Raw genomic sequence first — 27152 nt, 5'->3', positions numbered from 1 at the left:
TTCTTATATAATCAACAACAACAAACTGGAAATATTGGTTATGCTTCTTTTGTTTGTTTTACAGTATGAGGACTTTCTTTGCAAGAGGTGTGGGGAGGAATGGGAAGGAGGTCAGAAAAATGATAGTGCAAGTATTTTTAAAGTGAGAGAAAATTTCCCTTAGACACAAGGGAGGAGAAACATGACCCAATAGAAGGGAAGCTTCACAAAGCCAGATCTGCTGTCTTATCTCTCTAATCATACCTGATCCTTCAGTGTTGAAAGAGACCTCACTGATGCAGAAACTACAACAGATATATTTAATTTGGCAGTAAAGGTAAGCAGAAGATTTTTCTGTTCTTCTGCCACTTAGAACTGCTGGAAGGGGCTGTAAATGTTTGCAGAACCCATTGTATTCTGAAACAGTTGGAGGTGAATTTTGCCTGAAAACTGAGTGAACAGTCTGTCAGAGAAAAGGAATTGAACTATTTCAGCCAAAACTCCTGAGGAGCAGGAGAAGGGTACAGTTTAGTGATTATTTCATTTTACTAAACATATATAAAAACATTAACTTAACAAACTTTTTAACTTTGGGCAAAGCAAATAATAACTTGAATTTGATTGCAGAACCTGAACTAACACTAGAATTAGGAATTGTATACATTTTTGAACATAAGAATTGTTAATATGTCATATTAAACATGAAACTACACCTATATACCAAGTTCTGTAGGAACACCTCTATGAATCTGGGTTAGGCAAGTGATCTGTCTATGCCTACAAGAAATCTGATGTCCTATTATCTTCACTGGCCTTCTTCATATTTTCTCTTTCTTGCTGAATGAAGTCTCTCCAAAGTCAGCAATTTCTCAGTTCCTCCTATTTGGTTTTGTATGATGGAGTTCTGAAGAGAGCAGCTGTCATCATCTTTGAGTGCTTTTTCACTTGCTGGAGTGACAGTCATGTGAGGAGACTCCTGCTTGTTCTGTGAAGCAGCAAATCCTTCTTTAACCTGACAGAATACAAATGTTAGCAGTTGGTAACTCAGTGAAATTCACGTACAAAGGTTCAGATTGTTGGATTTTGCCGAACATTAAGCAAGTGAGGAAATGTTAACAGAAAAATTAATCAATTGGAAGAAAACACTTTAAGTGTTTGCATTGTATTTCATTTAGAAAACTTTATAATGACAATTACACTTTTATAAACCAAACCTTAACATAAGACTCAGTACAAGAGTATGATTTTAAAAGGACAAGCTTGTATTAGAATGTAGATTAGCAAAAGAAATAGCTTAATTAAAGAGTTTAATGTTGCAATTGACATTTCTATTGCTATGCAAGCATTTGATTAACAAAACCCAAAATCATGAGGAGGTTTATAGTGTTAACTCCCTCTCCACTGTATAGATTGAAAAGCAAACATCAGTAATGCAAGGTCTGTAATAGGCTGGCTTTTTATGTTAAAGATCTTTTTGTTCTTTTAATAGTTTTAATTACTCTTTGATATATTGCTGTTAGTTACTTCATATCTATCCAAATCAAAGACAGATGGCAACACAGTAGGGAAACAGGTTTTTTGCCTGATGAGCAAAAACCTTGCATTTGAGTGATGAGTTCTCCACTTGTAATGTGGGATTGTGTGGCTCTTGGGGAGCAGCACACAGCAGCAGCAGCAGCCACCTGCCTGAGCAAGGTGCAGCACAAAGCCAGAGCTGCAGGGGACCTGCAAGGTGACCCCAGACTCTGCTCCTGTGCTCGGGGACTCCTCTTGGAAGGATCACGAGATGAGACCTTCCCCCTCTGCTCATCAGGCAACTGTGGCCCAGCCAACTCTAAGGCTTTGTCAGGCCTACATTAATTTAGTGCTAATGCTTTTCTTCCCTAGTGTACAAGCATTTCTTAAAATTTGAAATATGAACAATAAAATTCAAGCAAATTGTTCATTATTGCGTTTGTAAGGATGTTGCTGCTGTGCAGCTGAGGTGATACTCCAGGTCAGTAATGACTGGCATCTCCCTTTCAGTGAGGAAGTAACTTTTCCATTTGAGCAGTGAAAGTTTCAATCTGTTAATGCTCTCAGCAACAAACAGATCAGACTTCACTGCAAGCCAAAATCTCTGGAATATCATGTGGGAATATGGAATGAACCTGTCTGGTACTGAAAACTTCATGTTTAAACTGAGCTGGGGGGCTTATTCATCCTTCCTATGGTACTTTAGCATGGACTGACTGATGTCTAAACAGTTCTTAGTATTTTTACTAGAATTGTAAGCATACCTGTAGCATTTGTTTATAATTTTTACCCCTTTTTAAGATTACTGTGGTTGAATGAGATTACCCAAATTGCAGAAGGCCTAAATCTGCTCTAGTTGCAATCATACATGTTAGTCAAAGCAAACAAAGCAGAAAAAAAGACTGTTGAGCCTATTTTTAATCTCCCATCAGCTTGTTGCATTAAAATGACAAAGTTGAAACCAGAAGATATTAGAATGACACCAACACAGAAAGGAGGGAGTGCTCTGCATTATTGCAGGGTGAAGTTTCATAGATTAAGGATTTGGAAAACCTAAGGGGAAACCAGCAGGGCGCTGTTCTTATCCATCTCTGCTTTTCCTTAGCTAGCAGGAGCTTTAGTTTGGAGGTGACAAAGCAGACACAGCCACACCCAGATAATGAAATACAGCTTTGCTTCAGCAAAGGTTACACAGTGGAGTTCACTCAGCTCCTGGCTCCACCTCTGAGAAAAAGCAAGAGACACACAGTAAATACCACCACTGTGTTTGGTGAAAAATCCACCTCGGTGTCATTCACAAAGACAGAATTAGAAAAGTCAATTAATTTAAAACATCCGTCTTGTGAATTTCAGGGAATGTGGATGCTGATGACATCAAGACCTGATTATCTGCTGAAGTCAGCCAACTTTGTCACTTGAAACCACTGTACACCTCATCCAGAGACAGCCCTAACTACCTGAGAAATACCTCTAGAACCTCTTCTAAAAATGAAAGGTGAACTGCAGCTGTAAATTGCTTATCACTTTTGAATGATACATTCAGCATTGGGTCAAATTCTAATAGAGCAGTTGGAGCTGTTCAAGCTCCAGAGTCTAACACAGATCTGAAAATGCTGTGATGAGCCATTGGGAAACAACAGGTTTTTACATGTTTGTGTAAAGTTACCCTACAAAAGAATAAGATTACTCTAAATAGGGCATCACATAACTACAGTGTGTGATAAATGAACAGGCTCTAATTCATGGATGTGCTGAATTTTTATTATTTCATGGATTCTTTTAAATGACATGGTCTACCAAGTAATAGAGGAAATAATGTTTTTATACTTTTACATACTACTGTTTTCCTTACTCTTTTTTTTCCTTAACTTCTACTTTTACTGTAGGTGATGATTTTTATTAGGGTACACAATGGACTAGCCTCTTCCTCCCCTCCCAAACAGACTGGTTAGCATCTGTTTGATTCATATGCTGTGACTTTTTCCTGCTGCTTTCTATCAACCTTAATTGTGAAAAATGGTGTCTTGTTGCCCTTTTGATATTATTTTGGAGATTGACTCAGCCTTAAAGTATCCAGATGGGTACAGTTGTACAAATATCTGTGGAATTAGCTCACTGAGGTCTGGTCTGCAATATTTTTAATTGACTTACATGTTCTGTGGGAAAAAAAGAATCATAAAAAGCCTTTGCTGTAGCATTCCATTCCTCACTAGGCTCTCCCTGGGGCTCTCGGTGGATACCAGAGGTATTCAAAGTGTTGGCAGCTCTGTTCAAACTGCTAGAACCTGATTGACAAAAAGGAAATGGTAACAACTGCAATTTAGTCTCCAGGCACTAATTGTGAGTAACTAAACTGGTTTACCTCTGATCTTAAAAAATCAAATATTTTTGTTTTAAATCACTGGATCTTTGTTGTAGGCTTTTGCCCTTAGTTTTTTTCCTTTCACATGCTTCATTTCTTTTTTCTCTAAATATGAGGTACTACTTTATCCCTACTCTGATTAAAAATGTTTCTTCTTATTTTCACATATTAAGGTAATGACAGAAAAGTGATTTATAGAAAGCATATGCATTCTAAATATTCTAACTGAATATATTTTTCAAACACTATTACTTTAAACTCACCTTCTGATATCACTAATAAAATGCATAATTAATGCCTTTATCACATGATATTGCAGGGTGACTTGTAATAAAAGAAGACATGAATACAAAGCTTTTCAGACAATCAAAAACCATTTTAAATAAGGAGTTTTTGTGTTAATGGCTACATCTGATGTTTCAGGTGGTCAGGCAATAGCCATCTATCAAAATTAGGAAAGGCAGGTGAGTAAATTAATCTTTTTAATTAATACTTCTAGCCAAGTATAAGCCTCCACTCCTGCAGCAGCTTCATGCAGCACCAGTAGATTGTGTTGAAACCAGTATCAAATTCCTCACAAGATGAAAATAAAAGCATGCTTTCACAATTCCTCACAATGCAAACAGGAGTTGTTTTGTCATTACAGTAAAATCTTGTTTTGCTATGAAAATGCATGTTACCTCATGGTTGTGTAACAGTTACTCCAGAATAGTGACATTTTCTTTTGGGAGGAAAATGGTTATGTGTTTGTTTTCTTTTTTAAGCACCTGCCAGGAAGATCTTGCCCATTCCCAGTTCATTCCATCATTTACTGATGTGGAGTGTCTGCTCTCTGGGAACCTGAGCAAATAAATTTACTATTTATTATTTAAATAGTAAATTGCACTGTGGTGAGGCAGGAAAAGGAATTCCCTCAGACAGATTTACTAAACTCTTCCACCAGTTCTCTTCACCTCTAGGTCTTCTATATGGCTAAATGGTTTGTGCTACAGTCAGTAAAAAAAATATATAATTTCAAATGTAGGTCTGGTATCCACATGGGTTCCACTGCAGGTTTGCCATTTGGGAAGAGATGTGCAGATAAAACAACACAAACCCCAAGCACAGCAAGCACTGGAGCTGCAGGGCTGTGCACCACCATGACTTGGAGGAGGAGGAACTCACAGGGAAGAAATTCAGATAGCACTGTCTGTTCTTACAGAAATGATACATGCAGAACATCATGTAACTAGGTGTTCAGTTTACTGAAACACACTAAAATTCACATTATTAAAAGAAATAATGTGCCATCTGAGATCAGGGTTCTGCTACCTTGCTGCCACTACTACTGTTTTAGGAACAAAGACATTTCTGAAACCGAAGTTCAGAAAATGTGCACCTGAACACAAAGATCCAAGGACAGAAACAAAATTGCCTGTAGAGCTAAATTCATACCAACAGAACAATGTAAAGAAACCAGACTGCTGGCTTTGTGTCTGCCACTGGCTGCAAAACAAAGGATGGGAGTTCACTCTGCTCTTGGTATGTTCAAGGGCCAAAGGTGAAAACACTGCACCAACAAAAACTCAATAGACACAAACACCCTGTCCTGTGGATCCTGCTCTTTGGAAAACATCCAGGGCCCCAGTTTTGGGGGAATCTACCAGCTCATTTTACTGCAAAACAAATCTAAAATACAATTTTTCCACATTTCAGTAATGATTTAGAAACCCATAGAATAAAGTTAACGTTTACTATTTTGTATGTGCAAAATATTGCTCAACAAGTAATAACTTAGTGTCAATAGTAGATTAAAAGGTTCCATATTTTCCAATCCTGACAGAATATAAAGTCCTTTCACACACTCAACACATTCAGATTCAGTTGGTTTTAAGTGTCCATCTAAATTAGAGATGTACAATAAAATAAAATTTCTGTAAGCCCCATTCAAATTATGTCAGTATTCTGGCAAATGGTTCCAAATCTACCCTTATTTTGGTGCAAAAGGAGAACACTGCATAATTTGCAAAAGCTCCTCAGTGCTTTTCAGATCCATGCAGAGCCCTGATAGAATATGCTCTACATTAGGGTTAGAAATGCCTATCAAAATTCAGTTTGTAATTGCACTGCTATTAATTCACAAAGGGAAATATGAGAAAAAAATCTTTAATCAACTAATTGACTGATAAGCTAACAAAAGCTGTTTAGTTACATTTATAATATACAGAAAAATCCCATCTTTTTGCAATATAACTAAAATGTCAGGTTTATGTTTTTCTACACTAAGCTTAGATATAGAAATTTCACATTCACATTCATGATAATTTTTCTCAGCACTACATGGTTCAGAACATTAATGCTTGTATTTTCTTACCTTGTCCTGTTCCTTCACTGTGCACATTCTCACTGAGATTTTGACTCTGTGTGTTTGAAACAATGTTTGTGTTTTCCACTAAGCATGGTGGTTTGTCTTTCAAAAGGGAAGGCTCCTTGGAAGCTGAAGTCCATGTAGCTTGACCTCTCATTTGATTTATTCTTAAACAAGAACTGAGAGCTAAAAAATTCAAGTATAGTGGAGTTTTCTCAGCTTTTTTATCTGAGGTTGAAAGATCAAAGGATGACCTTACACTTGTGTTTACTAAATTTCCAGATGTTCTCATGGGTAAAGAGCTTGATTCTTTCAGGTCACCCTCAGCAAACTTCATTCCTGGAACTGTACTATTCAGAGAGTCCTTTTTCTCTTTTAACAATGTGTTAGTTGTTGAAGTATTCATCTCCAGGGAATGTCTACTTTTGATGGAGTGTACCTGAGCACCATTGTTAACATTTTTACATGGAAGTATTTTATCTATACTTGCCCTATTTATTAGGGGGGTTTCAGGAGCAATTTTGAGACCATCAGCCTTTACTGGAGATTTGGTTTCAGCATTTGAAGTCCATGTATTTGCAGCATTCTCTGTTTGTTTAGCACTGCCTTGTTCAGGTTGCTTGCTGGGCATGTCATTTGCATTTATTCCTCTCTCAGATTTTGGGGGGAATAAATTAAAAGTACCTAAGAGAGACTTAGTATCTCTGCATTCTTTTGCAGCAGCATCATCACCACTTGCATTATCACAACAAACAGCTGGTGGATGTTGAGCATCAGCTGCCAGAACACCAGTGCTGTTCATGTTTCTGGCATTATCATCATTTCTGCCTTCAGCATCTATGTGTGTCTGTTCCAGGGGAAGTTTATCTCCATGTAAACCACTCAGATTTAAGGTTTTTTCTGTTTTGTGTAATCCACTGCTTACAGAATTGTCACTATTCAGCAAATTACATTTTTGGTATTCTGCTTGAGAATTACCTTTAGTACAAGGCAGAACTCCAAAACTTAACTCCTGCAGAGCACTCTTCTCAGGGCAAAGAACAGCTTCAGACTCGGGGTTGGGTGCTTCAGGTGGAAGGACAGGTTTGTTGTGCTGTCTGGTGTCTGAGTTTGCATCTGCCTTGGCACAACTTGATTCATCTGCAGTATTGCACAGTTCTTCCTTGCCAGTGTTGTTCTCCTGACTTCTGCTTTTCCTGGCAGCACCTACAGTCTCAGCACTGGCTGAAAAGTCCTTCCTTGTTTGTGTGTGGTGTGCTGCCAAAGGCTCAGCACTGTCCTGTGGCTTTTGATCTAAATTTGCTTTGTTTTCATCTGGTAACGTCCTGTGTGTTGTTCTTGCATCTTCTGCCTCTCTGCATCCAGTGACATGCATTTCTGAGGTGTGTCCTTGGGTAATTAAATCAGCATCTGTGCAGAGGGTGTTCCTGGGAGGAGCCTCCCTTTGCTTTACTTCACAAGGGCTAGCAACATTAATTTCACCCTTAAAACTGTCTTCAAGAACTTGTGAATCTGTAGAGTGAGTGTATTCTCTAGTTAGTGACTAATAACCCAGAGGTTATGGGATGCTTTATTTTTACAGTTTAGAATTTCCAGAGAGAGGGACTCAGCATATCTTATATTATCTGATATCTTATATTACACACACAAGCCTGTCAAAAAGTTACTGAAGGTAAGTACTGCACTATGGTAACTTGAAAAATATTTATAAACTGAGAGAGCAGAGAATATATTAATGTTCTGTAGATTTTAGATATGACCATTTAATTCAGGATTTAAGCCCTCTCTTGTCATATACTGTATCTGAAAACATTCATCCTTTCTCAACAATACTACTTATCTCTATTATCCATGGAAGGTTATTACTTTGTTCCATCTTTAATTCCTCAATGCTTGAAGACTGGTCCTTTGTGGTTTTTACTTCAGTTTCTTCTTTATCTCCACAATTACCATATTTTCTTATTATAGACTGCATAAACTCATTTTCTTTCTGAATAGCCTGTATTTCACTGTCTTTTGAGTGTCCTTGACCACTCTAGCATAAGAAGGAACAAAATATTATAGGCATTTTATTAATTTACTATACTCATTGATTAGGTAAATAGTTCAGGACTGAGATTTAAAATTATTTTACAATTCTGACAGAAAACAAAGACCTGAAGTATAAGAAATAAATGTAAACAGAGAAAGAGAAAAAAGCAGACTAATGCCCTAGAAGAGTAGGAAAGAAATCAGGTCCTGCTATATTACAGTCCACAAAGTTATACATTTGACAGAATTCCTCAGTGGAAGGAATTAGTGTTGTACATGTGGTGACTGGATCACTCCCTCTCTCTGCTGGCCCACTCACTGACCTCTCAGTAATTCCATGTAAAAAAATACTGCATGATTGCTGTTCACACCCAAACACATACACACATAAACAACACATCCACATATAAACAACATTTTTTTCCTAGCAAACTGCCCAGGACTTTTGAACTTCATTTCACAAGCAAATAAGGCTTCTAAATTTGCAATCCCTGACATTCACTTCCTCATTCCCCCCCAAATAGCTTTTTAACATGAATTTGAATCAAATTCAACAAGAATAGAAGCCTGAAAGATTCATCTAAAGTCTAAATCACTGGTCTGTATTTGTGTTCAGTTTTGAAAGCTGCAGTCAAGTGTGGAAACTAGGGCCTGAATAGTGAAGATAGTAAAATCCCACCAAAATAAAAGGAAAAGGAGATGCATCCTTTATCATCATCAACTGTTTGGCAGCTGAAGACAGGAGCACGTGCTGGCTCTTGCCCTAAAGATAGGATATTAAAGTAGGCAGATGTGGGAGGGAGCTCAGTCCATAAAAGATGTGGGAAAAAGCTGAAGATACTTGGGTGACTGGAGGTGTTGCAGAAGGAAGGCTGGGATGTGGGAGGGAGGTACAAGAGCTGTGCTTGGGCACTGGGGGTGTGGGGAGGACAGAGAATATTGCAGGGTGGAGGGAGGCAGGGAGACAGCACTGCTGAGGAATGGGGCTGTTGCAGTGCTGGCAGAGCAGGGGATGTAGAACACAAATCTGCCAGAAACGCTTTCCTGCAGGTCACAGAAACATCCTGATGCTCCCAGCTTTGCTGATCTGGGGGAGGGAGGAGTCATGGTAAATAGAGGAGGGTCCCAACATCATTTTTCTCTGCCAAATATTCCACCCTCCACTTGAAGATTCAGTTGAAATTTCTTGCTCTTTTACTCATGCTTTATCATTATTTTCCCTGTCACTCTGACTCAGAAATTGTATATATTTGCACCTTTTTCTTTTCTAGGTTTTGAATTAATTTTGCTTCTTTGCTCTATATAGCCCTGGCATCACATTTTCAAGTTTTTGAATGCAAATAGTAGAAATTGCCTTTTTCTTTCATGAAAGCTGTAATTATCTTACAATCTTTTGTTTCTAGGAGCTCTTTTTTTCAGACAGAAACACCAAACACCTCTCTATAACCATGGACATTACCCCTTTGTACAGTTCTAAGACAGCCACTGCAGTAAAACTTACCACATCTGTTGGTATGGGCTGAGCTGGTGACTGCATCTGAAACAAACAGGACAAAGTGTTCATAGAAAGGCAAAAAGGTTTCATGATTCCTTTCCAGATTTTGAGATGGGCTGAAGAAACCTACTTTTCAATAAATTCAAATGGCTGTTCAGCTCTTAAAAATAGGTCCAAGGTGGATAAACTAAAATACCTAAAAAACAATACTTTTAAACTTGGATTTTAGTTTTCTGCCTGTGATTTAGTAAGAAACACATATATCCCTAAATATCCTTTCCCTCAACAGACTATTTCATAATATGAAATTCAAATATGAAATTCAAAACCTTCTGAAGAGAAGATCTCCCTGTACATACACCCACAGAAGGATTACAGCAAGCCATTGCTGGGTGTAACTCTATTCTAATACTACACAGCTGAATTACAAATGATATCAAACTAAATATGAAGAATTGTAAGGTTAAATTAAATTGCAATCCAAGTCTGTAGTGAGGTCTGACATTTTACCTTTCTTTTAAAAATGTCTTTTGTTTAATTACTGTTCCAGAGGTGATCAGTGTGAAGTTTAAGCACATTCTGAATTTCATGCCTCACAAATAACCACATGGACTTCAGATTGCACTAGGAGTAAAAATCAGTATAAGCATATTTCCTTAGAACACTTGGAACCACAGTTAAGTTCTAAATCCAAGCCAACACCTTTCCCTTTAATGTGTCACTAGATGCTGACTCATTAGTGATACAAGGTGAAATCCCACAAATCAGAATAACCAATATGATCAGCTTCAGTTTCTTGGCAGTGTTCCACTCAGTCCAACCTGCCTAGCTTTTGGAAATGTAATGATTGTACAACACAAAGTGGTGTGGCAATTTGCCATAGGATAATGTAAGATGTATATTTGGAAGACACCTGACTTCTTCTGCATTTATGAGCATATCCTTTAAGCTTTTCTGCTTCCAAACCCACGGGGTTATCTTAGTAAGCACCAGTATTGTTTATCATGAATGCCTGATCACTTTGATTCTGCATCCCAAACAAAATCAATATTCCATTTCCATTCAAGGAAATGGAATTCCATTAAAAGATATACAATTTGCTTTACTCCTTGTAGAGTTCAGCTTTGGCACAATAAGTAATAATTTCAAGTCTAATTTCCCTTGCATTTTTAAGCCCATAGCACAGCCATGTGTATGTTTGAGTGTGAGCTATAAATATCCATATGCATGTGCATTGTGAAGAAATTAATTTTAAGTTCTTCCAAATCCTAAAATATTTTTACTGTTTGTCATTTTATTGAAAATTCACGGACTAGTTCTAATATAGTTACCAGTCTTTATAGTTCCTAGTGTCTTCCTATTTTCTTAACATTAAAACCAGATTGTACACAAGAAAGATGAGTTTTCTGTTCTTTGAAGGCTAGATCATTACTTGTTTGGAAAAGTTAATGGGAAATTGGTATAACCAATACTCAACAGAACAACAGAACACAATGCACAGAGAAGATTTTTTATGGTTTCTGACTCTACCCAATTTTTTCAATCTTATAGAAGCCTGGAATACAAATTTGCAATCCAGTTTGATCACACAGAGCTGCAGGACTACTTCCTTTTGCTCCAAAACCATCTTTGTGTGCTTAACCACTTGCTGACTTCCCACATGTGCCCTGCACCTAGAGCTGAACATGGATTTGGTTCACCCAACAATCCAAGCTCAATTCTAGCTCAGCCTGTGCTCCATAAAAGTCTTTTACCTCCTGCATTCAACACCTGATGAGCTTGCTGTGCCAGTCATGACTCTTAAAGATGTTATGAGACATAATGGTTGGTGTTTCTTAAACTAAAACTGAAGAACTTAGGTAAGCTGTGTATTGATAAAAACAACCTCCTGATCTGTCCCATATTACAGATTTTAGAGAAGATGAAGTTAGTTCCTCTGAGTAGAAGTGGACCTACTTCCACACCTCCAGGGAACTTATATACATATAAAGGCAATTGGATCTGCCCCAGAATTTGAGAAATACCCTTGGAAAATATGTCTGTGAAATAGGATTTAGTTAAGATAAGTTAACAGCTGTCTGTTAGGTAAAAATTTATTTAGTAAGTACTTTGTCAGGTTTCCATGATATAAGCAACCCTCTTGATGAAAGGAGGACATTCTGTGGGTAAAATAATTTTCAGTGATATTTAGGGTCATTGTCACATAAATTTTTAGGTTAAGCCATGTCAAAGGAGGATCACTGCTCATGACAGACAAGATTATAAAAACTGTTGTATCTTTAGTTCTCTGGCATTTTTACAAGACACACTGCAGCTAGTAAAGACACTTACCTGCAGATTTTCCACTTGCTCAGAACACTGATTTCCTTGAGGAGGATGATAATCTTCAAGATGTCTGTGAAGTCCTTTAAGGGAATTCAGCTCATTTTTAATAGTGTGTATTTCCCTTCTCATGTTTTCCTCCTGAAATAATTGCAAGTACATAAGGCACACACACATACTTTACTGTATGTTCAAATAGGTAAACCAGCATTTTTCAAAGGCATCAGCAGCTTAGGAAATGAAACCTCATCCTTTAAAGAAAGTATGCTAAGGAATTTCTTTGTACAAAGCAATTGAGCTCTTTCATTCAAACCAAAATTTTAACCATTATTTCCATTACAGATTATAGCTTTTATTAACTGATTTGGGATTTTTTTTTTCAACATTTACTGCTAGTAGTGCTGCTCCAAAAATATGAGATTTGTATTTGTAGCTTTCTTCCTTTTTGGCTCAAAGATAAATGTAGTATTCAACATTCATCCTTTACCTACACTGTCAAGACACCACGACAGCAAAAAGTTGGCTTAGCACTTTACTTCTGTAAATAGCCTCAGTAAATATGTAACAACTAAATTTTTGTATTTAGAATTAACTGAATGGTCCAAAGTACAACTTGTAAAAAGAAGCAAAGGGCAATTTTAAAGAAATACCTTCACTTAATTTACAAAGATTTCCACACCAGTGTTAACTTTATCCTTGATGATTTACTTTAGGAGACAGAATTTCTAGTTAGCCATAGCAGAAATATGAAAAGGAGTAACAATTATCTTCTAGAGAATAGATGCAAACTTTCCTGAGAAATAGGCAGGGCAAATGCCCATATCTGTAGAGGAAATGGTATAAAATTCTCCAAGGAATCAGGGAGATCCAACCTCAGGGAACTGAGAACAGTTCAGCTATTTTGTAGTCTCATGATTGCAGTCATCCTCATAGTGGCTGCACTCAAAGGAGTCAGACAACAGGATAACAAGCACAACTTCACATTATTTCCCCACAGCTTCCCTGGAAATCTATCTACCAAAATCAAAACCTTTCTGGCAGTAGGTGCCAAGCACATAGAAATAAAAAAGACAGACTATTAAACAAATGCTGCTTAGTGTCTGGTTTCCACACATTAAGCAGATCTTGTCTTATTGAAGTGCTATTAATCTTTCCTAAAACTAAACATGCATTTATTATTGCAGACAATTTTTAAGGCTACCATGTTTTGCTAATTGTTTTGGATTAAATAATTACTGAAGTATTCTTTAAAAGTAATAGAAAGAATGTCAAATATAGAAGACAAACTATTGTTTAGGCGTCCACAGAAGTGAATTCACTAGAGGGACATACCAGACACCCTCAGTCCACACTGAAGAATTCTTTTCAAATCAGAACTGCAGAAAGAGCAGTGACCTTTTAGAACACAGAAGTCTACCTAAATCTACCTTTAAAAAGTTTTCATTTCTAGAAGTGTCTGTATTACTGGAGAAGAAATGAGTTGTTTTTATTACATTATTTCTGCAATATTTTCTTGGCTTTTAGGAATTACCTGAAATGCTTGACAACTATTCCAAAAAAACTTTTCATACTATAGCATATAATTTAATAAACCTACATCATTTTTCCAAGTTCTTAGTGCCTTGTCGTGCTCATTCTGAAGATTAAGGAACTTTTGTTCATTTTCCTTTGCCTTCTCCCTTTGCAGCTCATTATCTCTTTCAAGGGCCTGCAATAAAATTAATTATCCAAAAAATAATCAATACCGCATTAATGAATTTTGATGTGTTTTATGTTGCTTGGACCTTTGCTTCTAACATGCTGCAAGTGCCATACAGATCAGTGATAATGTGCTATCTCAACAATAATTTTCATAAATTAACAGAAAGGTGCTTATAGTTTAGCTAACAGGAAACAGGGGGAGGTTATGAAAAAAGAAATGGCTATAAAAGGGCATAAAAACACTTGCCATTATTCAGTTTCACTGCATAAGTTTTAATGTGCTGAAAAAGTAATATAAAGTCCAGAGATGAGAGATATGAAATGTAGCATAATCCTGAGCCACTGTACTTAAAGATAAAACTACTGTATATTGACAGGAAAAAAATATTTTTATAATCAGTTTTTCTGTCCTAAATTGTTTATTAACCTCTCTTATAAATTATACAATCATTGCATTTTAAAACATATCTACTGCAACATGAAGTATATATCTGATTATGCTTTAATTTATTTTTATTAGGTCACTGAAATAGGAGTGCATTGAAATAACAGTAATATTAAGTTTTATACTACCATAACTGTACTTGCAAAGTTTTGGGGTTAACTCTTTCAGCTTTCCTGTGCTAAATTAAAGGAGTCTTGTGTAAATCAACTTCACACATGTATCAGGTACCCTTGGAATTTTTATCCTATCGTATTTTTATGGCAAACAATGTGGAAGATAAGACTCACTGCATTCCATTACCTGCTGTATAGATGACAAAAGTATATTTGATAATGTAAGCATAACTTGAATGCATGAAGCTGAATGACCAGCTAGATATTTATGATTCTGCTGAGCTTCTTTGAAAGTCCACTTGAAAAATACTATGGAGGTAACACTCCAAAGCAATTCCTTTTTACTAAATCTTTTAACCAAAAATGAGTCCACTTTTTGATTCACTTAGCACTGATTTTAAAATGCCTAAGTTAATTTAGCTCCACTGTTAATAAAATTATATTTTATAGGTACTAACACTAGGAAAATTCAAACCACCTTGCACTTTTGTAGACATGGGAAAAGTTGTGCATAACAATATAATGGATCTTCTCTGATAGATTATGTATTTCAAAAATGGGACAATTTAGCAATACATTGTCTGAATAATCCCACTCTGATGTAGCATCTTTCACCCAGTTGTATACAACAAAAATGTAAGACCTCTCTTCAGTGAACCTGCTCTTAACTCCAAGGATGCTTTCACTTGCACCTGAAATGCCAACTCCTTGGTGATGGATTATTATAGTTATTCACAGCATAGCTCTTAGGGCAAAAAATCAGAAGTAGCAGATGCATGGAATTGATCACAAGTTAAATCCAGTTGTACAGACAGGGGAATACCTGAATTCCTTGCATTCACAAGCATTCTGTCATCTGCTAAAGAATATTTTATTTTTTTTTCAAAGTGACATACTCAGCTTCCCATTTGCTAAGTTCCATTTGATGTTTTAAAAAAATGCAAAATAAGAAGTTAACATTGTCTCATTCCTTGGAATATCATGGTAATTGTATCAAACTGAAAAAGAAGAAAAAGGTCAATTTACATCAGTTTAAGTAGTGAAGGTTGAACCAAGGTCTTATTGGTTATCCATGCCTTGTAAAACCCATTTCATCTGAAGGATTTATGCCTGAAGTTACCTTTGAGGACTGCACTGAAGCTTTGATGACCAGCAGTGGTTTGTGCTGTACTTAGAACAATAGAAAACAGTGATACATTCCCAATGCCTAATATAATCAGACCCAAATCAGAGCAGACTCTCATCAGAATTAGCATAATTGCAACCAGAAATCAACTTTTGGCCTTCATGGGCTGCAAAACAGAGACTTGTCCTCCATTCATACCTTAACAAGAAGAAAACAAGGCATACTTGTAGACATTTATGTGCAGGCTTCAAAGAGAAGATTCACAGATACCATTTACTGTTTGAGCTGGAACTTTAAGGCATACTATAAACTTTATCTGAGAGGGGAAACAATAGCTCAGAAATACCATCAGAAAAAAGCACTTTAAAATAAAATACATTTGCTATTCAATAGTCATGACACAAAGCACTAAAGGGTTCCTGTATTATGAAAGTCATCATCAGTAAGGTTATATATGAATTATCTCCAGCCTCTATCTTAATCTACAAAGCAATTCCAATTATCTTAAAAAATTTAAATTACCTTACCTTATTACTTTAACAAAACCCAGGATTGTATGAATAACAAGTAATCCAGCTGTTTCACTGGCCCCAATATATAAATAATAGAAGCTACAGAAAATCATGCTACTTTAGGCAATTCTACAGCCAAAGGGTTATTCAGTTAATCTTTGTGAAAATTGTTGCAGATGTTTTAATTCCTAGGGAGATTTTAGCCACTTTCTGATGGAGAGCATAGCTCACCTTCAACCTTATTTGTTTCATCAAAATACAGAAGTCCTATATTTATATTGTGGCAGAAGGCAGACTACTTAAACCTGTTAAGAGTAAAGTCTTAGGGGAAGTGAATAATTTCAAATTAGCATAGAAGCATTTATTTGGAAACAAAAGTATTCATCCACACTGGAAGCTCAATTTGCAATTAACTGAAGTCCTAGTTCAAAACCTTGGCTTCAAAGAGTGCAATATTTGTTATGTTTGGGCAAACAGTAGATGATAATTTTTTAACAGTCCAGTCAGTGGATGTACCTGAACTCTGCATGGCACCTCTGATGGGAATGGATACGACCTTAATCTTCAGTGCACTGATTGCTATTGAAATGTGGAATCTGAACTGTTCTGAGCTGCCTTTATATGCTGCAAAAGTGTCCTAGAGTGAATTTATGATGCTTGTATCCCCAATCTTCTGTTCTGTTTACACTGGATATTAAATGCTACACCTTTAAGACTGGTTCTGGGAGCGCAGGTGGGGAGAGAAGCGCAGTCTGTTTTCAGGAACTGCACTTGCTCCCCTGCATCCCCCGCACAGACAGGGAGAGAGCTTTCCTTTGCTTTTAGTTAGGGGTTTTTTTTTAGTTAGTTAGCTGAGGCCAGAAGTTTTTTGGAACTGTTCAGCTATTGTTTGGTCTGAGAACAGCAAGACTATTGTCTGGGTGCCCTCCAAGCTACACTGCAGCCAGGACAGCAGACCTGAGTCCTGGGGAGACTGAGAAAAATACACACCCACAAAAAGGACTCTGAACTAGAGAAAGACTTTCTGAATTTGCCATCTCTTCAGAACAATGAGAACATTCATTGTTTAATATTATTCATTTTTTCATGTTTGTGAGTGCTTTGCTTGTTAAATAAACAGGTTTTTTCCACTTTTCTCAAAGGAAATTTATGTCTCCTGAACTGATGGGAGGAGAGGCCACTTAAATTTGCTTCTAAAGGGACCACTTCAAAAGTTTCCTCCCTGAATTTGCTCCAAACCAAGACAAAGAGGAACTAAGGAGTGCTGCAACTCCACACTCTCCAGCGTGACTACTTCCCACCTCTAGCATAAATCTGATGCCAGAAAACACAGCAAGGAAGGGCTAAAGGTAATTCTCTTTCTTAGGCCTTCTGCTTTAATAAAACTGAGGACAAGCTCCAGCTATGAATGAAGATCTGAAATTTGAAATGTTGCCCAGAAACATGTACCTGTATGAAAATTACAAAGAAACAAAATTCATTAAATAATTTGATTTCAGTATTTGAAAGCAGCCCTGTTCTGGTTTTGCCCTCTAGAAATGGCTGCTAAGAATGGCAACCATGATTTACTTTAGGGGGAGAAGAGGGAAAGCACAGCCTGCGCTTCAAGGTTTGTGCTGACAGTTAAGGAGCTGAGGGAGCAATGGAAGTGAGGTCAAAAGTTCTGAAAGGCACACAGATGTCTTTAACAGCCCTGGACTTAAAAAATACATAACAGATAGTAACAGCTTGTCTAATGGAGAAAAATCTGACCTGATAGTCTTCTTTCAGTGCATTTAATTCACTTTCCATCCTAACATTCGTTTGGGTTATTCGCTGAAGCAGCTCCTGCATGCACTGAAGAGAGCTGAGAATTTCCTTATTAATACAAAGAGAACAGAATATATTGAGCAAGATTTTGTTTCTGGAGTTCAACCATTAGATATTTATCTCTTTTATATTAATTTTTCTTTTTAGTCTGTCAGTGTTTACAAAATAATGTCTGTAAAAAAAAAAGTACTCCAACCTCAATATTGGGGAAAATTTGTAGGGAGAATCAGAACAACACCCATTTTTTCTGACCCCTCACCTTGGAGAAGTTATCATTATTATAAGTCATTATAACATTCTTTGTCAGAGAATTTTCCTATCATTAAAATGAAATCCACCCAAATTTTATACATTCTTCAGTGCAAATTGGGATAAAATATATTAAATCCAATGCCACTGTGATTTCAATTCAGGACAAACAGAATAACAAGGTATTCACAGGTCTGAAAAATATGGAAAATCCAAATGAAATGATTCCATTAATTGACCACCCTAACATGAAATTATTCTGTCTCCTGAATTAAATCCTAATAGATGTGAACTACCACCCATTAGCTTTGCATCATATGGTGATATGATAAATATAAATATAAATAAAATTCAATATTTTACTGTCAGGGTGTGAACTTTTGTGGTACCTTCCTCAACACTGTATTATTACTTCATGAAGAGGAAGTTTTAAAAAAAGAGCCACCCAAAGTGAGCTGATTTGAGTTGATGAAGGTGATGTGAGTGCTGTCACAAGGTGTGTTGAAGTCTGCTGGAAACTGAGCCATTTTTTATTGAACTCCACAAAACACATTTCCAAAGTTTCAAAGACTGAGTGAATGACCCAGACAAGGCAATCATCTCCCCCTCAACACCACTTACAGCAGTTACTAGAAGACCTGAACAGAAAAAATCCTTGAGTTTCAGGCAGAAAGGAATCTAAAATGTGCTCAGTTGCTTCCAAATACATTGAGAGAGGAACATAATATTAAAACAAAGTACTTTGCCATCCTTGCAAAGTATTTTCAAATCATTCTAGCTTTAGCTCTACTGGACACACAAATACAGTGATCTAATAAAAATAAAATCAATATTTTAGTGTACTCTCATTCCTTTTCATGCATGTATAAATAATATTTTTTCACTGAAGCTTAATTTATTTTTAGTTCAATTTTACATCCAGAAGACTGAACTGCAGAGCTGTGGAATGGCTTGGCCAGTGTCATCTGACAGGTCAGTAGTAAAGCTGGCCACAACTTTTTAAATCTAGGACAGTTTTCTCTCAAATAGACCAGACTGTTTCTCTATTACAGTTTAGTACAAATCAGCTCTAATTTAGATGGTATTTTCAGCCTAAATCCAAGAACCACTGAAGCCAACATTTCAGTTAATTGAGAAGAATTATTAGTGTTCCACAACACAGAAATCCACATCTTATAACACAAGCACTTGGAGGAAACATGAAGCTCATCTCTATATTAGAGCCCTCCCCAGACTATACCAAACCTACCAAACAAACCCCAGAAATTCACACAGAACAAGAGAGACACAATCCAGAATCCTTCTCATTAGATATTCCCAGCATTCAGGGCTGGGAGTGTCATGAGGCCTGAGTACATCTCTCATTTTTTGTCATGTGTTTATTGGCAAGTATTTTTTAAAAGCAATTCAAAATGCAAATAGGCTTTTATAAATTGGAAGAGTGCTGCTGGATAAGTGCTCTATGGGCATGCCAGCAAGATTTTGTCCCTCCCTGGCACCAAGAGTGATAGACTTCTCTGACCTGTTCCCTTTTGTGAACTGCAGAGTGAAAATTCCCCAACTGTTCGAGAAAAGGAAAAAAACCAACCACCCTTTTCAGGCTTAATATTCTGCCAAGCAGTGAATTATGCTGTTATTAGGGGGAACAAATTTTTTTTTCTGCTATGTTTGATACTTGATTCCATAGCCACAGATTTTTTTCTGGAACATACATGAATCAGCAAGAGAAAACAGTCCAAATTCTGTTCAGGGATGTAAAGGTGTTGCTTAATAGTCCAATTTAAGTTCTGTATGAATGGAACATCATTTTCATTGTCTATCATTGACACATTATTCCCATTTACCTGGTTTCAATACCAGCAATGTTAGAATAAACTGGCAACCAGAAAGCAGAAGAGCCAGCATGTTCTGGCAGCCTCACTGCTTATTTGTACTGAACCCAGAAGTAGGCAAGTGTTTCATGGGAATACCAAATTTCTCACATCTGAATTCAAAGACAAAATGTAAGATGTGGAATAAAGTGTCAAACAATGGGCTTTGTTCTGGTAATACTTTTTATAAAAACTGAGCAGTAAGATACCACTTATGCCAGTATTAAAATATTTCTGAAGTGTAAATAAGTGAAATTAACTAGTTTTTGTAGCTTAGTATAATAAGAAACCTATGTATGTATGAAATATTGCACCTATATTCTTAAGTGACTTTTAAATAGCCCTGTATTAACAACTCACCAGCTTTTCTTCTTTAATGTGAGTGTTTTCTTCTTGAACTTTTTTACTGACTTCTGTCTCCTTAAAATAAGGAAAGAGCATAAATAAGAAAAGAGCACAAGGAATAGTAAAAAGCATTTAAAATGAATGTCTATTTTCTTTAACAATATTGTATTAATGTGATATAGTGAATCATCATGAGGCTATTTAATGAAATTGATTTTTTTTTCTTACCCATTTTTTTTTTACTATGAAATTATACTGACATTCACAGCACATTTATTTCCCTAGAAAACATTATAGTGGAAATAGTTTAATTATATTGTATATGCAATATAGTAAAAAGGAATCACTAATTTGTATCCATCAGAGATCATTGCCAGGAGGTTTGCTGAGTGAAGAACAGAAAATGTTCACCAAAACTTTAATTTGTTTAAAATCCAAAATACCATTCTGATTTTCTGTTGCATTTCTTGAAACTGTTTTTCCTTCATTGCAAGATTGATGTTTTCTTCTCCCACCCTGCACTGAGAGGTGACCTTGGACCTTATCAAGTCTGTAGTTACTTTCTTCAGTTCCTTAACACAGGAAACACATATAAATAGTTCATCCAGTATAGGCATTGCAATTCAAAACAGAGACAAATCTTTTAAACTATCCTGGTCATGCCCTACTTCGAAATAATGTATGGAAACAACAGCAAAAGTGAGAGGTACTGAAATGTGTTAGTAAACTTCCAACTTGTCATGCGTGGCTAAAAGTTTATTTTTACAGGTAAAATGTTACTGTTCCAATTTTATTCTGTTTGAAGTATTTAATAATTTTGTTCTTTTCTCTTCCAAGAGGTATATTAGAAGTGGACATTGAGTTGATATTGGTAAAACATGCTTTACCATATATACAATAGGAATTCCTATTGTAACCGCTGTGAACATTCATGGGAATGAGGAGGGAAAAAAGGGAGAACAGTGATTATCTGGTAAAAACAGGAACTGGCTATAAATTTGGAGGATCTTTGCTTTTCCTGAAACATTAATTACTTAATCTCAAGAGAATGCTAAATTAATTTTATATTAGAAGTTTCTACAACATGATGCCTATGTTTTTATCCTCTTTTAAATATCCTGTGGCTATTTTTTTGAGGGGGGGGAGTGATTTTTTATTTTTATTTTTTTTGTATCTGTTTTGTAACCAGTTTATTCAGAGCTCCTAGCACAGCAAATAAACAGCAAACGCTTTGATCTCATTAAATTACAACTTATAGTTCCTGGAGCCATAAATATTGTGCCCTGCTCTCCCCCTCCCCTCCCATCCTGGTGCAAGGTAGTCTGTTTAATATCGCTCTCTCCTTGAGCGCTCTGACGTTTACTCAGACAAATAGCAGAGGTTATGAATGCTGCTCACAGATAGCATCAAGAATTCTCTGTGATGCCATAGTGGTGAACCAAGAATTCAGAATGCTCATGGTTTTATCTAACAACTAAATTTGGTCTGTTTAACTTTTCTTCACAAAACTGGAATTTTGGTTATCGCAGACAGAATTATCACAGGCCGGTGGTTTAACCGTTCTGGATAAAATCATACAACAGTACAAAAGAAGAAAGGAAGATTACATTGTAACTGAAATTCACAAAGTTTTATGGAAAATACTAGGTATTTATAGAAAATTATAGGTAGTACTTTTAAATAAATCATTTTTTTGCTAGAGGTTTTATTTCTAAAATCTAAAATCTATTTCTAAATCTAAAATGATTTAGTAAGTCCTAAGTGTAATTGCAGAATCAATTACAGAACTGAAAGCTTTACAATTACTCTATTCCATAAGCTAGTGAGGTTTTTCCCATCTTTTGCAATAAAGACATATCTTAGTTGTACTAAGAAGGCTCTGTAATGAACCATGCAAGGAGAGCTCCTGCTGTTAAGTGGCAGAAGGTGCAAGCAGCTCCAACTTGATGAAAGTGCAAAGGTGCAATGTGCCAGCCTGCAGAGAGCAGCAGATGAATGGGACAGAGAGCACAGCTCACAGGCTGGGGGCCACACCAGCAGGTGCAAAATCCTGCCATGGAGCTGATGCCAGGGGTTTTCCAAAATTCAGGCTTTATATTGTGCAGAAAAAACTTATTTTGTCATGGAGAAAGCATGAGTCACACAAAGTAAATCATGCCCTTGAGGTAGAAAAGTTGACTGTATTTTCTTCTTTGTAATGGCAGGTGGGTGTGTACAATCCATCTGGAAGCAAACCCAAATCTCCTAATGCAAAGATGTAGGCAGGAAAAAACAAAACCAATAAACAACCAGAACTCAACACAAACTCGCCAAAAAACCCACAGATAAAACCACCAAAAGTAAAGGCAAAAATTTTCATGGTGAGTAAAATCATAAGGTTTGAGGCCACCATAAAAAAAAAATTTAAACATACATACATGTATTTTCTTGTACTCAGAAATTAATTAAAATGTCACCCCAGAGCTTTTGCTTTTTTTTTTTCTAGTAGCTTTATCTCATTAGTAAAATCACAAGTAGTATCCAAAAATCTATAAAATATGTTGAATGTGGAAAAAAAATTATCAGTTCTGGGGTGTGCTGAGAGAATGATAAGGCTTTAAATCCATTACCTTGATCTGAAGCTAGCAGCCAATGCCTGGGGACATGACTTCAAAAACACTTCATGCCAGTGTAAGTCAAGAGTGTCCCAAAATCCCAGTCCTGCTCCTTAAACCCATTTTCCTTCTCTGAGCTGGTCTAAGCTAAAACTTCCAGTTTTTTGGTTGGGTTTTTTGGTGGGTTTGGGGGGGATTTTTGTTTGGGTTCTTTTGTTTTGTTTTTGTTTGTAAAATCTAGTATTGTTCAATGCAAAATATTAATTCCAATCTCTCTTGAGGCCACACAAATACATGTTCCAGCATAAAGAAGTGGTGTGGGACTGCAAAAGCAGCCAGCAGAGGAAGATGTAACCACTTCCCAAGACTGATAACCCTATGAAAAATTTACCTGTATTCAAAATTACACCTATATCTGTTTTCTCTCTTCTGAAATTGCTGCAACACTCTTGTAGTCTTTTGGGTCTTGAGCAGCAGAGTTGTTTTTTAAGCAGTAGAATGACATAAATCTTTTTCTTGGCCAGATATCAATGCAAGCATTTTCACAGTGGTTGAAAAGAATACTACCACACTGAATATCAAAATGTTCAAATCCAAAACCAAATGTTACTAAAAGGAGATTTTGCCACAGTCCATTACATTACAATTTAGGAACTGGACTTGAAGCAGGCAATGTTAAGAGAAAATTATAACCTCCTAAATAATATTTCTTTCCTGAAACCCCAGAAGAATAAACCTGTGCAGAACAGACCTTAATTTCACTCAAGTTTACTGTTGGACATATTTAACACTCCCATAACACACTTGCAATTTCATTAAAATTGGAGATTAGTTTCCTTTTATCCATAAATGTTAAACAGCATTCACTAACTTCACATTCCCATTAAGAACAAATGTGTGAGATCATCCAGGTCTGAGTGAAAGTAATGGCTGTGATAAGAGCTGACAGCCAAATTAAGATTTTTAGTACCATGGATAGTCATTCCCATTCCAGCACTGAGGCTACAGAGGAAAGAAGTTTGAACCCAGAAATTGTTAGAGGTCAGTCAAGCCTCCAAGGCAGATAAAACCAGCTTTAGAAGTTTAGAAGTTGTCCCAAATTGTGCTGTTGATATCATGACTTCTTTCAGCTATGTAGCAAGTGAAAACAGCCTGGTAATCCCTTTTCAAAACTCTTCTAAATATCCCATCTCAGATTGTTCAGAATAGCTTGGTCAAATGCTAAAAACCAATAAGAAATTCAGAAATAACCACAGAAAAGGCATTTCCTCCTGGACTGAGGAAGACAGATTAAGTTTCAATTTGCCTCCTTTTTCTGCTTATCTAACAGTATTTTATTTAAAATTCATAACTGTTCATGACCTTAAGAATCAAGAGTACACCTGAAAAAAAGAGTGGATCAAATAACATGTTTGATTGCTGGAGTACATAAATCTCAATTTCTCTCTCATACCTGTGTTGCTCACAAATTTCACTATGTAAAACTTCCTTAAACACTGATGTTTTACCTCTCACATTACTTACCCTCAGAAAATGCTAAGTAATTAATTATTCTTGGTTTCTCATCAAAAGCAACAAATCCAAATTACTGTGATGCTGAAATATTTCTAAAATTCTCTCAATTTTTTATTTACAATATACTGCAGGAATGATATGCACCATTTTAGATGAATGCTCCTGTTTCTGCCACATACAAATTATTTCCTATTTTTTTAAAGGAATTGCACAATTGGAGTATTCACAATGCACAAAGTTGCTCTCAGTTATGATGATATCAGCATCCTAACAAGCATGGCTTTCCTACAGAGGAAAGTTTTTACCACTGACACCTTCCAATATTTTTCTCTTCCATCCATCAAATATTCCAGATAAATATATATAATTTTTATATATAACCTATCATTTGAACTAAGTAGATAAATAAACATTTTTAAATACTGTAAGACCTAATTGTGATATAGAAATTAGATATATAATATATATTTCTATCTATAGATATATATATTAGATATATATACTATATACAATATGTAATATGTAACACATATATAATATATATATTTATAATTATGATATATAAATTAATTTTAGAATTTTTCCAGTGTTCTGCTTTACTGTTACTGTGGATTTAAGTCTGCTTTTATGATAGTAAGAGTTCTGAAATCTTTGATCACTTCAAAACTTGATCTTTTTGACACTGTGGTTTGGTATGTTAGATTCTAGTATGTGACTAAAAAAAGCCAAATTGAATTCCTGATTGATTTTTACTGTGGCTGCAATATCTCCATGTAATAAGTATAAAAATTAAGTAAAGCACTAAAGAAGGTAAGAATGAAAAAAAATAAAAAAAACCCTAAAGATATCTGTATTTCAAGATAAAACTAAATTTTAAGTCTGACTATTAGTGGAATCATACTCCAAAGAACCTTAACAATAAGAGGCTACATGGTCTTAAGAAGCAAAGAAACAACAGTAGATTCAGGGAGAATTTTTAAGAACTTTTGTACCTTCAAATCCCATTTTTCAGGCAAAGATAGGTAAACAGGTAAACATCCATTTTTTTACCAATATAACCTAAATATAAAATGGTCATAGTCCCTTATCCTCATGTATACATTATCTTCTTCCCCTGTCCCTTTTTGTTTTCAAAAACATTCATGAACTTGGCAAGGATTCCATGGTAATTCAAAGCAATCATCTGGAAACTGGGAATTAACATTAGGCCAAGAAGTTGAGATAATCATGCATTTGATCCCTACATAAAATCATTACAGAATCTAGAGGAGTAAAAAAAAAATTAAAAGGAGAGAAATAAAATGAAAAGGAGATATAGAAAAGAGATGTAGTGTGGAATTCTGACTTATGAGTGTCCTTTTGTTTTTCTCTTGTCAGCTCTTAAGAACCCCAAAGGGAAAAGAACATGATTCTTCTCATTATTACCTATGTTCAGGAGTGCAACCCAAAAATGATCTAGGCAAAGAGGAGTTTCTGAATAGAGGCAGGAGAAAAGAGCTCAGTGACAAGTTCCTTGTAAATAGAATCACCATAATCTGATTTCTCAGCTTCCTTGTCACAGAACTCTCCCACTTCAGGGATTCAGTTACACATTTTATCCCATGTTCAAGCTGGCTTCCATGGCAACTGCTCTTCATGTTGTATTTCTGACTAAACAGAAATCATCACTGCTACTACCTTCCTCATAGATGGAGAAGAGACAGCAACACAACCCAGGAAGAAGAGAGGTTATTAATAATTAGCAAGAAACAAGGAGGATGCTGTAGAGGTAAATAAAAATTCACAGGTTAAAGAAAATTCTCAGAGCTGCTCCAGTTTTAACTGAAGTGTCTGTGGAAGCTAATTTAGCCATTAGTCATAGAATGAAAAACAGTTCTGCTGCTTGTCCACTACTTCTGTTAATACATCAGCAGCTGTTGGAAGGCCCAAAGAGTCACAGAATTACAGAATATTCTGAGTTGGAAGGGACCCACAAGGATCATTGTCCATTCAGAAATGTGCACTGTACTTACTTCCTTCAGATTACTTATTTCAGTCTCTTGTCTTTTATTCACTGAAGCTAGTTTCTTATTGAGCTGTATGGCTTCCTGCACTTTAAACAAAAACATGTTAACAAATGATTTCACATTTGAATGAATATTTGATTTATAACTGCAATATATGTGCATATAATTTATTTTTTTAAAAAAAAACCTAAAACTGCAAATATGATTCAACTACATTTTCTGTATAGTTTGATACCACACTGGAGGATTATAACAGGTGGTACCAGTTGTCTATACCTCAAACAATGACTTAAAACTTTTTTCTATATGTTGTCTTGCCTTTTTTAAACTGTAATTTAATTACTATTATCTGTAATTAACTGTCATTTTATTATTATTATTATATCATAGTGTCTTATGATGTCATTTTAGTAGAACTTTTAATTTTGGTTTTATTTTTTAAAGCTTTGTCTGTAATTTTCTGATTAGTTTAATTACTTTCAGACTAACACAATACAATGGGCACAAAAAAATTAATAACTGAGCTAACAGATGTACAGAGTTATATGTATGTAGGCCATGGAAGACAGAAAAACAGCATTTTTAAATTAAAATACTGATTAATGTAACCACTATCTTCTGACACAATTTAGGAAAACCCACCAGAAAAACAAGCAGGCCAAAACTGGTAAAACTCCAATCTTTCAGCAAAACTCATGTGCACAGTCTCTAGCTTTGTAGTACAATCAGCAGATATTGGTTAGCCAGTAATGTTCTGGATTTAAAATTTTAAGAATTGAATACAACAAGTAACTTGAGGTACTCCACAAATATAC

General features: G+C 35.9%; 1 protein-coding gene across 5 annotated transcripts in view; it reads right to left on the bottom strand.

Annotated features, from left to right (window-relative positions):
- Positions 1–46: 46 nt before the first annotated feature.
- CCDC73 (coiled-coil domain containing 73) overlaps positions 47–27152 on the bottom strand; it is a 59242-nt gene continuing 32136 nt past the window's right edge. For 3 of the 5 annotated variants that reach the window (XM_033515250.1, XM_015630096.3, XM_015630105.2), the window contains 11 exons: positions 26344–26423; positions 20666–20794; positions 20238–20297; positions 17701–17805; positions 13649–13759; positions 12061–12192; positions 9736–9771; positions 8070–8238; positions 6210–7715; positions 3646–3779; positions 47–991 (listed from right to left, as the gene is read on the bottom strand). In XM_033515250.1, coding sequence (XP_033371141.1) covers positions 785–991; positions 3646–3779; positions 6210–7715; positions 8070–8238; positions 9736–9771; positions 12061–12192; positions 13649–13759; positions 17701–17805; positions 20238–20297; positions 20666–20794; positions 26344–26423 — 2669 coding nt within the window. In that variant the 3' untranslated portion in view covers positions 47–784. The remainder of the gene's footprint in view (positions 992–3645; positions 3780–6209; positions 7716–8069; positions 8239–9735; positions 9772–12060; positions 12193–13648; positions 13760–17700; positions 17806–20237; positions 20298–20665; positions 20795–26343; positions 26424–27152) is intronic. The other 2 variants (XM_033515251.1, XM_033515252.1) reach the window with 2 other exon arrangements.

This window comes from Parus major, chromosome 5 (assembly GCF_001522545.3).
Source record: "Parus major isolate Abel chromosome 5, Parus_major1.1, whole genome shotgun sequence".
Taxonomy (NCBI): Eukaryota; Metazoa; Chordata; class Aves; order Passeriformes; family Paridae; genus Parus; species Parus major.
This window is presented reverse-complemented; position numbering and strand designations above follow the sequence as displayed.